This window comes from Pithys albifrons, chromosome 20 (genome assembly GCF_047495875.1).
Source record: "Pithys albifrons albifrons isolate INPA30051 chromosome 20, PitAlb_v1, whole genome shotgun sequence".
NCBI classification, from domain to species: domain Eukaryota; kingdom Metazoa; phylum Chordata; class Aves; order Passeriformes; family Thamnophilidae; genus Pithys; species Pithys albifrons.
The window spans coordinates 8623046-8637292 of record NC_092477.1 but is presented as its reverse complement, the minus strand read 5'-3'; the positions used below and the strand labels follow the sequence as shown (position 1 = coordinate 8637292).

The 14247-nt window shown below is 47.5% G+C and overlaps 2 protein-coding genes across 4 annotated transcripts in view; both read right to left on the bottom strand.

Moving 5' to 3' along the window:
• ABL1 (ABL proto-oncogene 1, non-receptor tyrosine kinase) overlaps nt 1-3789 on the bottom strand; it is a 78128-nt gene extending 74339 nt beyond the window's left edge. Inside the window, exons 1-2 of one of the 3 annotated variants that reach the window (XM_071574114.1) lie at nt 3281-3789; nt 2771-3115 (exon numbers count right to left, since the gene is read on the bottom strand). In XM_071574114.1, coding sequence (XP_071430215.1) covers nt 2771-2906 — 136 coding nt within the window. In that variant the 5' untranslated portion in view covers nt 2907-3115; nt 3281-3789. Of the gene's footprint in view, nt 1-2770 lie in introns of all 3 variants that reach the window. The other 2 variants (XM_071574115.1, XM_071574113.1) reach the window with 2 other exon arrangements.
• A 5674-nt stretch (nt 3790-9463) lies between these two features.
• Nucleotides 9464-14221, bottom strand: EXOSC2 (exosome component 2). Its single transcript, XM_071574233.1, has 9 exons — nt 14089-14221; nt 13905-14006; nt 13483-13528; nt 12644-12733; nt 12273-12338; nt 12066-12134; nt 11027-11203; nt 10720-10848; nt 9464-10263 (listed from the first exon to the last, which is right to left on the bottom strand). Exons 1-9 carry the CDS (start codon nt 14211-14213, stop codon nt 10183-10185), a joined length of 885 nt encoding a protein of 294 aa, XP_071430334.1. The 5' UTR covers nt 14214-14221; the 3' UTR covers nt 9464-10182.
• Between the last annotated feature and the right edge of the window lie 26 nt (nt 14222-14247).

Sequence of the window (14247 nt, the reverse complement as noted above, 5' to 3'; positions counted from 1 at the left end):
TCCAGCTTGTAAAACAGCCTTCGTGGGGAAACCAACAGCACAAAGAGAGAAACCCAAAACTTGACCATAGATTACTTTTTCCCCCTTTAGGCACTCCCCAATTGTCAACTCATGACAAAATTTAGAGCCTTTCTGCATTATTCTCACAGAACATCTGAGCACCAGCAGAGCTGATTTCTGGCCAGTTGCCTCCTGCTTTTCAGAAGCCTCTTGATGTGTTGCTTTGAGTGCTACGGGGAGTGCGACGACCGAGAAATGAAAGTTATTTTGCCTTACACTCTTGGCATTTGGTAATTTTCACTAACCTTTCTGCTAAGATTTGATACCACTGAAGCAATTCAGATCTTCAGTGCTCTGAAAATGACTCTAAGTGACTGCTGAATGAGCCTTGGTAGAACTTTGCAGGTAGTGATCTCACCAAAACAGGGTCATGAAACAGCTTTATGAAAAAACAACCCTAAGAGGAGAAAGCCCTGCTACCAACAACTCTACTTTTTTTCTTTGTTTTATCCTGAGTTTTAATATACAAAACCTTCAAACAAGTACCTTTAAGAGTCCACCTGTCTCTACAGGATTAAGTAGCCCAACACGGAATTTCTCCTTAAAATTTTTCAGTTATGAAAAGCCAGAAATGTGATTTTCCTGGGACAACAAACTAGTTCCCACAGTGTGACAGAGAAATGAGACACAGTGTTTGGTATTTAGAAGAAACTCTGTAATGACAGTACTGAAAAACAAACATACAAACATTTAAGCCCTGAGAAAACACCAATCTATTTTCATGACCTACAGCCCATGGCACAACACCTGAATAGGACTGAAAGCATTAAACACTGTTCTGCCCATTAATCATAAAGTATGTCAGGCTATATATTTTGAAGAAGAATTTTCTAGAAAAAAACTAAGAACTTTCTAAAATGAGCTTTGTTCCCTCTCTATTTGTCCAGATATTTTAGGATAGCATTTTTCAGGACAGGAGCAACCCAAACTCAAAACAGAGATGAAAAAACAACAGTGGTACTGCCTTCTACTGCCAGGACTTGCAAGAACCATGTCATCCCCTCAAAGGAAGAAACTTTACCTCATGTGGATAAGCAAGGCTGATCTTTTGCAGTTCTCTTAACAGATGTCCTTGCTCTGATGTCCTCTTTCAAGTTTATTCTTCTCTAAATCAAGACACCGAGGTCTCTCATGAACATATGGCAGATGCACATTAGAGATGCCATTTTTCCTTGTGAAATGTGCTGGGATCTGCTGACCTCAGGTCACACTGGCAAGAAGTTACCATCTGCCTGTATCTGTTGGATGATCAAAAAGGAGCCTTTCTGGCTCTTCTGCTACAGCAAAATACCAAAGGTAGTTAGGATATTTAGTGCTCTGGCTGTGTCTCATCTGACCTTGAAACTCTGTCCAAAGTAGTAAAAGCAGGAACCAAACTGGGGGTGGAGGAGCAGGTAATGACAGGATTGAGAGCATGGAAAAATCCAGCAGCAGGTTTAACATCAGAGGGCCAAGGTAGCCCTTAAATCCTCTAACCTTCCTTTAAATACTTCCTGTTTCCTCAGTGCACAAACATTGTATGGGAAATTAAAAGAAACAACACTGAAATAAACTCAAAGCAGTATTTCAGCACAGCAGAACATACATGGGAGCCCTGTCTGTGTCTTTCTTGGGCCCTTCTACAAACACACCGAGAATGAGATAAAGTTTGAAAGCAAGGCCCAGTTAAAAATAAAAACAAATCAAAGTTTTTCCACTAACTAGATTTCATTCTCAGACACAGCAAACTTCAGTTTTTAGTTATATGAAGATTACAGATGTAGTTTTGCTTTGGTCACAGATAAACTTCCTCTGCAGGACAAAACTGTTGCAGAAGCTTTGTCAAAATCCCATTAACCAACCAAAAACAGCAGTCAGGAGTGTGTCATCTCAAAGAACATTAAAAGTGTTGTGCAAAAGCAAGGATTGCTCCAAAAAGTTTCAGTGAAACTCTGCATTTCTGCTCCTCAGTTCTGTAGCGGTGCCTTCAGTTTACAATTTCTTTGGGTTTATTTGTTTGTTTAAGGCAAAAAGGAACATTTGAAGCAGTCACTAAACCTGCCTCTGAGTCCTGCTGAGCTTTTCATCAGGCTTCTTTCCTGAGATTCCCAAGTCCCCTCTTTGCAGAAGACCAGCAAGTGACAGGGTTTCTGCACCCCAAACTTGGCCACTTTTGGCCTCTAGCACTTCAGTCCATCACAGCACAAGAGGAAGGTTTAACCAGCTATGAGAAACTACTAAGGAAAAGTGCTGTAAATGCACTGAGCAAATTAACAAGAGCAAATTCACAAACTTTCCAAAATAAGGTGGGGGTTTCTTTCCAAGTAGCACAATCCCTTTTGTAAAGATAATTAAAGAAAACTTATCACTGACCACAGCACCACCATCAGCTGTGGTTGGTTGGTCTGTACTGTGACCCAAACAACTCAAAAAGGATCAAGCATTTTCCCAAACTGCAAACCAGAAGGCAGAAATGAGAAACTTGTACAATGTTAAAGTTACTTCCTTGCACTTTACCTTTAGCTGTACAATAACCTCTCCTCAGATTTCAAGCAATCTGACCCAAGTATTTTCTTAATAAACAATCACAGAAGATCTGCATTAAGCAAGGGAGAGAAAACAAGACTTTCTTAGAGTACATGGCTGTATCTGCTCTGTGCCCTTGAATAAATCCATACTGTACCTACCTCAGCAAAACAAAATTAAACCAAATACCAAGGGAAACTCTCACCATGTTCGACGAAGACATTACAGTGGGGGCCCCCATGCCTCGATGACTCCTTCTTCCCTGCTCCTTTGATAAAGTGCAGGGCAGGCAGACTTGGCCTCCTTTGGTCCCCAAGAACTTTTCCAGGCTGCTGCCCCATAAAGTAACTATGGGCAGCCTTTCCCAGGACGAGAAGTTTTCGAAGAAGTCCGTGATCCCTGATCTTCCAGGCTGGGAAGGAGCTTTGAAGGAGAATGTGCTTGGTGGGCACTTTGGATGCACTCACGGTGGGATAAAGTCACTTGAGGTGAAGAATTAAGACAGATTCCTCCAGTGCTCCTGAAGACAGCAACAAGGCTCCTTAGGTGACTTTATGCCAAAACAAACAAAAAGAAAAAAGCACAAGTAAAAGCTGCAACCACTCAGCAATGACCAAGCATTACCAAAGTTTAGGTTGCCACATGTAGTGTGTCCTCCACCGGGTAAAGGAGAATTAGTTCATCTCACAAAGCAAGAAACCACACATGGGCTCACCCAGGGCAGGAAACAGCCATTCCCACCGCAACCAGTGCCAGGGTTTCCTTTTTTTTTTCCTCCTTTTCTTTTGCATAGCATTGGGTTGGCGAAGGAGCTTCAAGTATCGCCCAAGTCCAGCAGGGGCAGGTGCGCTGGGACCATGTCAGCTCTCCGGGGGAAGCAGCAGCGGCAGCAGCGGCAGCAGCAGCGGCAGGAGCGGCTCCGGGGTGGGCTCCTCACGGGGATGGCACGGGGAATTCCAAGCCCCGCGGGGCTCCGGCTCCTTCCCCCGCCGCTACCTCGGGAGGGCCATGGCGGTGCGGGAGCACCCCGTGCCCGCTGCGGCTCAGGCAGCGCCGGGAGGAGGCCGGTTCGAGCCCCGCAGCGGCCCGGGGCGGTCAGGGCGGGGGCGCCGCATGCCGGGGCAGGGGCCGGGCGGGAGGAGCGGGGTGAGCGGCCGCGGTGCCCCGGGCGGGGGCGGCGGGGGAGGCGGACAGGGAGATCCCGGAACCCCCGGGCCGGCGGGCGGGCGGGCACAGCCCCTTCCGGCCCCTCCTCCTCCGCCGCCCCCGCCTCCCGCAGCCCGGCCCGGCCCCGCGCCCCGGGGAAGAGCCCCCGGCAGGTCAGGCAGGGGTTGATCCTTCCCCCGAGGCGCCTCCTCCGGGTGTGGTGTCTGGTTTGGGTCAGAAGGACAAGGAGTTGCTAGAGCGAGTCCGGTGGAAGCTGCAAAGATGGTGAGGGGTGTGGAGCATCTCCCTGGTGAGGAGAGGCTGAGGCAGCTGGTCATGGGTAGTCCGGAGAGAATCATAGAATTGATTGGGTTGGAAAAGACCTCCAAGATCATCAAGTCCAACCGTTGGTCCAACTCCACTCCCTTTACCAGATCATGGCACTCAGTGCCACGGCCAAGCTCAGTTGAAAAACTTCCAGGGATGGTGAATCCACCCCCTCTCTGGGCAGCCCATTCCAATGCCTGAGCACTCTCTCTGGAAAGATTTTTTTCCTGATCTCCAACTTAAATTTCCCCTGGCAGCGCTTGAGCCCATCGTGCCCCCTTGTCCTATTGCTGAGTGTCTGGGAGAAGAGACCAACCCCCACCTGGCCAGAACTTCCCGTCAGAGGAGAAGGCTGAGGGGGATATAAACACCTCAAAGGTCGGTGCCAGGAGGATGGTGCCAGGCTCTTCCCAGCAGGGCCCAGCCACAGGATGAGTGATGGCCATAAACTAAAACACAAGATGTTTCACCTTGACATGAGCAAGAACTTCTTTCCATGGAGCACTGGAACAGCTGCACAGGGAGGATGTGGAGTCTCCCTCTCCAGAGACATACCAAGCCCACCTGGACACATTCCTGTGTCACCTGCTCCAGGGGGGTTGGACTGGAGCATCTCCAGAGGCCTCTTCCAACACTAACAAATCTGTTATTGTGTGAAAAACCCTCTGAGGGGAGCGAGGGCCGAGCAGGGTTGGGCGTCTGTGAGAAGCAGGGGGTGAAGGGAGGGGTAAGGTGAGCTTTATTAATGCTGCCAGAGCATATGCAGAACTCAACACCAAAACCAGCCATATCAATGTGACAGTAAAACATATTTTATTGATACATTTTTGTGCACCATTTGGTACAAACATGGAGTTACCCCAAATTTTTCAGCGTGCACTGTGGTGTCCTCAGATGTGCAGCGTGAACGTTCCGTGATCCAAAGAGCAGATGATGATGCTGAAGGTACTCAGTTTCTCGTACATTCTCCAGTTCACCTTGGGAATAGAAGAGGGGTGAGGCAGCAGCTTGAGGTCAAGGTGCTTCGGTCAAAGGTCTGTGGTTGCTCCCCCTCAACAACAGGAGAACACACAATTGCAGTTCTGTGCTGTAGCTCCTGCTCAGAGTAACCATCTGGACACAGAGCGGCTTGTTTATACTGACTCCTCCCTTGGGACAAATCCAAACACACTCCATGTCTCCTACACCATATTCAAGGTCCTGGACAGACATGTATTTTTCATTTTCTAACAACAGCATCCAAAATGTAGCACTTCATATGGCCCTACAGGATCCTCCAGCTCTGCTGTGCCAGTCTGCTCCTACATCACTAATTCTTAGCCAGGAGACTGATCCCAAAACAATTTCTATTGGATTTCTCCATCAGTGGCTCAAATTGCAGGTACTGAGGCTGTCTGTGCTGCACACATACAGGAGAGAGAAATTCTGGTACATCGTGCTGAGGCAAATCCAGGGTCACATCTCTTGAACTCAGCAGAATTTCTCCTGGTTTATCTCAGTGATGGAGATCAGCTTCTCACTGGGGTGATCTAAGCCCCTGCTCAGCTCCCATGGATTGAAGAAAAGTGAGGAAACAAAGCTGTCTGTCAACACAGGCTGAGTAGCCCAAGAGAAATTTGTTACAAAAACCAATACCAGTCATTCTTCACTGAAAAAGTTACTCCCTTCTGGGTCTGACTGGAGCATCCTGAATAATCACTCCCACCATGGCAGGGCTGAGGCAGAGTGAACACCAGAAGACAACTGTGGGTCTGTGATACTCAGAAAGCCTTCACCAAAATACACAAAAGTGATGGCAAATATGCAGGACTTCATAGAATCCCAGAATGGTTTGGGTTGGAAGGGACCTTAAAAACCATCTTATTCCACCCCCTGCCATGGGCAGGGACACCTCCCACTAGGCCAGGTTGCTCCAAGCCCCCTCCAGGCTGGCCTTGAGCACTTCCAGGGATGTGTGTTGGACAGTACGGGCTGTGTATACACTACTCCCTGCCTTGCCTGAGATTTTTATTTAACAGACTAGCTGAATTTATCCTTCAGGCCAACAGGCAGTTATTCCTTCTGATGCTTTGCAAGCATAAGCAGCAAAGTGGGGCAGTTTTTTCCCAGCCATTCCCAGCCTCTTTCCACTCAGCAGTTTCTCCAAAAGCATTTCCTGTTTCCCAAAGCAGTGCTATAGTTAATCTGGGACAATACACAGGCAGATGGGCCAGCTGGTCACTCCCAAATGTCATAGCAAGGTACGTGCCTTCTCTTCCTTCCTGAAGGGTATTACACTTTTTGTGAACATGATTGTCTCACATTAACAAACTTGGAAGTTGCCCAGTGGATTCAGAAATTGTTACAGAAGACAGAGACAAAAAGATTGTGTGAATGCAGAATAAATTAAAATGCTACAGACTGTTTCTTTCAGTCAAGCCTGAGTACATCCTATGGATTTATTCTTTCATAAGAGATATTTCAATACTTTTTCTGTTTACCTTTCATTAAGTGTGGGTTCTTACACCTGACAGCTGAAGAGATGTTTCCTCCATAACAATATCTTAAAAGCTTCAACCTCTTCACCAAATAATAAAACTTAGCATATTAATTAGCAGTCCTCAGGAACCCAAGACAATCATTTCAAGATAGCTCTAATCTCAGTGGGGTTTCAGTCTCTTCTCAGGTCTGCTCAAAGCTTTGTATTTATACCATCGACCCCAAGTGAACAGCAAAACTGCACATAGATGATACAGAAGTAACGCAGTAAGAGGCAGTAATTGGATTAATAACCCATTAGCACAAATTCAAAATCCCAGTGGTTATTCCTAGGAGTAAAGGGAGGGGTTGCCATGCCTCATATTAGTACATGAATTAAACACTGGCACCAAGAAACAAGAAAATCATTTCTGCAGATGAGCACTGTTGTGTTCTCCTTCCTGCAGGCAGCACTCACCAGCAAGGGAACCAGTTAATAACTCCACTTTTGAGCACATCTGCACCACGTATTAACCCTGGAGGAAGCAGCACAGGCAGATGCTACAGCTGGTTTAAAAACAGGCTCCACACCTATCACACTGTTGACCAAAGAAATCAGATCGGTCCGAACTGTTTCAATGCCTTCATGGGCATTTTATTTCCCCATATAAAAATGAGCACTTAGTACTGTTTCAACTACTTTTTTTTTCTCTTAAACCAGAGGAGCCACAGTTTCTTCCTATTCACCCTTCCTGCTTAAATCCCAGCAAAATCCCACAGACCATTTCAAGAATTCAAGAGGACACTACTGCTGCTGGCTTGTTACCTGCTGGCTTGCAAAGCTGTGCTGGAGGGGGCTGCAGGAACTGCCAGCAACGACCTTGCTGAAGCCTTGAAGAATTTAGGTCTGGGCTTGGCACAGCACAGGCTGAATCTGGAAAGATCAGTGATTACCCCTCACAATCAAGGGGAAAAATATTGAGACCTTCAGCTCTCCCTCATCAGGAAAGATCCATAACCAGACCTCACCAACTGGTGGTCGTCTTCTTAGGCTTAAAAAGCACCAGGTATTCAGGAGTAATGGATGAGTCACATACCTTCCCCATTTAACACATCACTAATACCAAAATATCAGGAATGCTGCAGCAAGCAGGAGGAATCAGAAAGCTCACAACTGAAGCAGTCCAGCTCTTGAGCTCATTGTTTTTCAGGCTGTGTACTCATTTACTGAGCATATATAACCAAAAAAGGTTCACAGTGGGGAGAGAGGACCTGCATGAGGAGCTTAGAAATACACCACAGTTTTAAAGACTGCCATGGAAAGGGAAAAAAAGTAGAGGAAAAGGAATGAAAACATAGAACAACTCAGCTGTGCTGCCCACGCAGCCTGCCAGACACCAGCACCCTGTTCCCAAGATCAGTGTATGAGAACCTGGCACTGTCTGACCCTGCAGGTCTAACAGCTCACACTTGGATAATCCACCCCTAAATTAACCACCTTCAGAGCACAGTATCCACCACATCACCAACAGGACCTTTCAAGAGCCTCATAACCCTTCCCAGCCCCTTCCTGACCTCTCGATGCCTGCAGAGAGGTTGCTTGAGGACAGACAAACATTTTGCATTCATGTACCTGTTCAGCAGAACAGTTTTCAGGTATCAAATCTCTCTAGGTGGTAATGAAGTACAGTCTCTTCACTCCTTTGTCCTTTAACTGACACAGAATTGTTACCATTTAAGAGGAAGAGAGGCAAAGAGATTTACTGGATTAACTACAGCTCTCTCCATCACCCTCAACAATGCACATTAAACATCTCATTGCTTGTGTAGCCCCAACCTGCTTATACCTAGAACCCTCACAGCAGAAACCCCTGAACCTGCCCATCTGTTATTAAGAAAAACAGCTGCTAAACTACAGCAGTTGGGTAGGGGAAAAAAGGAAATAATTTCATAATTAAAAGATACAGAGGCCACTAAAGCTTTTTTAGCCTTTTTGAACCATTCTTGTCCACACAAACGTGGGTAACATGGCTACCAGCAGCCTCATGCACAAACTATTTTATATATTTTTACATGCTATTTTACAGAGGCAGCACGTGCAGAAGCTTCAGTTGTGCAGAAGCAGAACGGATTAGCCATGTCCTTGCTTGTCCTTTGCCACTGAGCCCCATTATGCTGTAGGATTTGGGAAGCAGCACTGGTGGCAGCCATCCAGGCTCTGCTGCTCGGCAGGGCAGTGAGGCGGAGCTGGGAAGGGAAGTGCCATAATTGTGATCCAAAGGTGCCATCTAGTGCCTGCTCGGGACCACAGGGAGAGCAGCCCGCGCTGCAGGAGCAGCAGTGAAAGGAGTTTCTAGTTCCCAAGAAAAGACTGAGCAAAGAATTCTGCCTGAGGCAAGTGTGGGAATTTGCAAGTGTTAGAATTGGATTCAGGGACAATTAGGGTTTTTTTATCATCCTTTGTAAGAATTGCAGTGCTGTGGTGCAAGAATTACTTGCAGTACAAACAGATACAATACAGATGTAACACAACAGCTTTAAGGAAGCATCAGAGAGCTGAGAGGATGCTCCAAAGAAAACATCAAGTCCATTCTGCACAGAGGAGGTGACTGACTGCCACCTCTCAGCACTGGGCTGAGGATCACCAGTGTCATACTGGGCTCTCAATTATCCCCAATCACCTCATTACTCACCTCTCCATGGAATCCTGCAGGGAGGCAATGCTGGGAGAGCCACTGTGAACAACTCCAGGCAATCCTTACAGAGAAGCCCTGCACAGAAGATGGGCTAAAGAAGAAGGTCAAATCCAGCTTGAATGGGATGAAGAGCAACAGTGGAAGGGGAGAAACAGGACATTGCAACCATTTCAAGTGTCCTGGCACAAGAAAACTTGAGGCACCCATAGCCCTCATGCTAGACCAAATGAATTCTGGAGAAAGACAAGTTAATTCAAACACTGCTGAAGGGCTGATTTGTTTCAAAAAATTTATTGAAATGTAAAATATTTAATACAAAACAATACTGGTGCCTCCTCAAAAGAGGAGCTCACCACGTCAGGCATAAAAAAAGAGACCAGCAGGATATATACAAACTAGGAGACTGCCTGTCCATGGCTCCTGGCTCACATGGACAGCAACAGCCACATCCCATCTCATACCCCTGAGAAATACAAGCCATGAACAGCCAGACTCAAATTGTGGTTAGCAAGGGTGTGGATACTCCTGTTCTCTAAAAACGTGTGCCTGAATTTACAGCCTTAAATACAAGAGCTCCCAGTCAGGGGACAGACTGGCAGATCTGTGTTACAGTCAATTAAAATCCCAAACATCTTTTGGGGAGAGAGAAACATCACAAAACACATCCCTTCCTCTCTATCGTTCTGCACAAAGTTGAGGGGCACTAGATGCAGCAACAGGTGCAAAGAGACATGTCCCACTTGCATCTGCATCTTTATAAAGGTCAGATATCAATTTTTCAGGCTGCTGCACTAAAAGGCTATTGTACTTAAATACTACTTTGTACTATTGTACTAAAAGGACTCAGGAGATACCCTAGGAATGAGGAATTTTGGTGGTTTCTGAAGTGTGGAATGAATGTTGGGCCCTGGAACACTGAAAAGAATATATAATACTGAGAATCAAAAGCTGCCATGCTGGGATTTCAAATGACTGCTTCTGGCCATGTGCCCTATCCCTCCAAATCCAGCAACCTCTGTCGAGCTTCCAGAACGATCTCCTCCATCACCTCCGGTTTGAGAATGTCCTTGATCTGCAGTGGAAACAAGAGCAACATTGGCACCAGAAAGCAATTACTATTTTTGCACACTGTATGGGGACAAATGTCCCTGACACACAGCAGGGGAGTTTAGAGGGTTGTGGTGAAATGAGACCTATGGCAAACGGTCCAATGCAAAGTCAACTTGGCCACAGTTAACTATTCTTACAGAGACCAGAGGATATCAAAGGAGATCCCACTGACACTTGTCATCTCTCCTGAAGGACACACACCTTACTTGGGATGGGGAGAGATGACTTAAACACAAGTATACTTCAAAAGAACATCCTGAGCAAGCTGCCATTGGGAATGAAAGCAGAAGATCCAATTCATTTACAGGAAAAGAATTCCCTGTGATTGCGCTGGCAGAAATCACAGTGAAAAGCAGCAGCTGATGCAGCCTTTCTGTTCCCTCCCCCAGTGTGGAACAAACACCTCTGGTTTCTGTACCTGATGAGAAAGGGATGCTTCGTAGCAATACAGGATGCTGGTGTCAAAGAGCATCATCTTGTGAGTAACCAGAGCCAGGATGCAGTTTCGGAGCCGTGAGATCACCTCCCGATCCGACAAGGGAACTGGCTGAGGGAGGACAGAGGAAAAGGGATGAATGCACAGGGAAATAATGCAGGCTGAGTGTAAAAAGGCCTTGCTGTGAACCTGGCACCAAATCCTGAAACTCTCAGGTTATTCATGTGCCTCTGTGTTAGACTGAAAACCAACACTGGTGGGAGAAGGTTCTTCTTCCCTGAGCCCTCACCTCCAGGTTGGTGGTGAAGCCCCCAGACTCTTCATCCTTCTGCTCTGGCGTTGGGTAGATCCAGATGAAGCCGTTGTTGCCGAGGATCACGGATGCACCACAGGGCAGGTCATGGAAGTGAGTCTTCTGGCGTTTCACAAGGGAGGGAGAGACCTGAACCAGCACACCCTGGGCAAGCTGGAGAGGAGACCGTGAGACTGAGACACACGAGCCACCACAGATAACACCAAGTCACCAACACACACTCACTCCATTCCTGGCCTGGCAACCACTCCATTTTAACACCTTTTCCTGTGAAACAGTGAGTATAAAACCTGCCTGCCTCTGGGAGCGCTGGGGGGATTAGCTAATGCCTGTGCAGTCCTTTGAAGATGAAGAATACTCTAAGTGCTTAGCACAAATGTTAATAATATCTTGATCGTAACTACACATCAACCATCCCTGCAGAAAAACGAGGACTGAGAGGCCCAATTTAGCAGAACACTTTCCCTCTTAATCCAATCACTGTCCTTCACCCTTTGTGTAATAACCACACTTCCCTTTCATCTTTTAAGTGCTAATACCCTTGGTCTGGTAATCCCAAACTGCAGCCTACGCTCCAATGGCCCCTTGGCTTATTTCAATGCACAAAACCAGAGATAAATGCCAACTGTGTAAAGCCTAAAATAGAGCCCTGGGGAGAGAAACAAGACACAGGGGCAACAGCCTGCAGAAGAGGAGTGAGAAGATTTCTCTCCAGGATTTAATTCCCAAGTGGCTAGTGGGGAAAACGGGACTGGCAAGCTGGAACTGTGGACAAGGAGAGCATTGGCTCAAAGGGCAGCTCAAGGACACCTCCTCTGCTTTGGGAAAACTCCACTTGGTGCTCCCACACAGGAGCTGAGATTCTTCCTATGCTGCAGGAATTGGTTATAACAATATCCTGCTCTACTCCAGAGCTCTTTTCTTAAAAAAAACCCACAAAACCAAAACCTAAAGGTCTTATGCAAGTCAGCTGGTGTGGAATTTGGCCAAGATCAAGAGCTTTGGAATAACTCACCTTCCCGTATTTCAAGCTCCGGGTGTGCAGCGACACAGCCCCGTCAGAAAATATAGACTGGACCTCTGCCTGTTGGTGCCACTTAAGGAGAACAAGGTCCCTGAGGCTGCCCAGTGCCACCCCAGCACAGCTGTCACCCCCAGCCAGGCCAGACAAGCCCTGGCTGTTCTCCCCACACCCCTGGCAGTGGGAGCAGTGGAAGGATACACTGATGAGGTCCCCCTCCTGCAGGTAATCCCTCATGGCAAGCTCATCTTCTGCTGATCTTCTTCTCTGAAATAACACAAGGAAAGTTACGTGTGGCTCTGAATGAGAAAACATCCATTAATATCTCACTGTGGGGGACCTGAGAATGCCACGTGAAATACAACAAAGGAAAGCCAGGCAGACCAGCACACCTTTAGGTCACTGAAGTGTTACAACATGGAGAGTTAAGAGAGATCAGAGCTACAGATTCAGCCACAAACTCCACACTCATGATAACCATGGGGAGGGCTCCAGAACTTCCCAGCACTTCAGCTCCTGCCATGGAAGCAGCAGGCAGGGCTCTGGCACTGCTCTGCCTCAGCTACACTCACCAGTTCCCCACCAGGCAAATTTATAGATGACAGCAAGAGGACTGAGTCCAGCCTGGAATTCGTTTCCACTTTCCAGCGCTTCTGCTGAACCTGAGGGGGGAAAAATAACCTGCTGCTATACACTGCAAACCTGACTGAGAGCTGAGCCTGCAGGAGGGGACAGCCCTGCTGGTCCTTCCAGCCCCATCCCAGGCAAACCCACACGCTCCCAGTGTCCTGTGTGGAGATATCAGTGGTTTGGGATCCTGGGAAGTGCCCCAGCTTGGACTGTGAATTAAGAAACAATCAAATCCAATAGAATAGAACAAAATCCTTCCTTTTATTTAGTGCTGGGAACACGGGGGGTAACCCCACCAAAGACATGTTCAACCAGACTTTTGTGTTTCCAGGTTTTTATCCTGAGTTACAAATAAAAACCTCTCCCCAAAGTCAAGCAGGATATTTTGGGTGACTTTAACAGCTCTAATGGGCTGCTCTTACCTCTGCAGCTCTATATTTCTTTTTAACTAAACAATGTTACAGCTTCAGGCCCCTAATCTAGACAGGGTTTCTGATTTATTTCTTACAGCTCAGCCTCTAATCTAAACAGGGGTTTTGGTTAATTTCTTAAATTCATTATACAGCTACAGGGTTAAATTCCTCTTTGTCTAAAGCCATGCATGGTTAAGATAACTGATAAACTTGGATACAAGCAAAAATAAAAAAATAATATATAATACAAAATTAGTACACGTTTGATTAAAAATTCATAAAGACCAAATGGTTTTATGGGGAAGGGATAAACTCCACTTTCTTGAGGGGTCCCTGTACCCACTGAGGGGGGCGCCCTCCTGCGTTACCTCCGTGATCCTCCCGACCACGATGTCGCCGACCTCGCCGTTGTACCTGGGGGGACACAGAGGGGAGCTCAGAAGTGGCGCCGAGGCAGCTGCTCGGACTACGAAGGATTTATTTCGTTGTGGCTTCCACAGCTCGTGGGTGGTGGGTTTTGAGATAAGGGGAAGGACAGCTCGAGAGTTAATTTCTAATCCAATTCATGCTGTTATTCAGTGGTTGCTTGAGATTGCGATGGTTGTTCCTCTGAATAAGCTTATATAGAAATTAGTTTGGCTTGGGGGTTCATTAGTAGGGGAAGGGGTTAAATCATCATTTTCGGGGTGTGGGCCCGACAGCTTTTTTAGCCGACCCTACCTGGGGTAGAAAATAATACAAGGGAAGCATGAAGGGGTTTGATGCCTTTTGTGTACCCGGCCACGCTCACCTGGCCTTCAGCGCCCTGACACACACCAGCTTGTTCACCCTCTCCACCACGCCCGCCACCGAGGCGATCAGCTTGTCGTCCTCCACGTACGTGCCGTGGCCCCTGCGGACAGATCGCGCCTTCCTGAGGGCTGCCCGCGGCCGTGCCGCGCCGCCGCCTCCCCCCGGCCCGCTGCAGCCCGTACCTCATGTATCCCGTGTCCGTGGTGATGGTGTCCCCCGGTGCCACCAGGTGCTTCTCGCCGCCCCGGGGCGCGCTTGTCCCCAGGGGCCCACGGACCTGCGGAAGCCTCATGGTGACCGCCGCCATCTTGGCTGCGGGCGCGCTTCCGCCACGGCGCCGC

What these genes read in the sequence shown, in the direction of transcription:
- EXOSC2 (XM_071574233.1), bottom strand. Translation starts at nt 14,213, where the DNA reads ATGGCGGCGGTCACCATGAGGCTTCCGCAGGTCCGTGGGCCCCTGGGG. An exon ending in GGAGCTTGAAATACGGGAAG is followed by an intron (nt 11,204 to 12,065) that starts GTGAGTTATTCC and finishes TCTCCTCTCCAG; the next exon opens with CTTGCCCAGGGTGTGCTGGT. An exon ending in GCTTCACCACCAACCTGGAG is followed by an intron (nt 10,849 to 11,026) that starts GTGAGGGCTCAG and finishes GTCCTCCCTCAG; the next exon opens with CCAGTTCCCTTGTCGGATCG.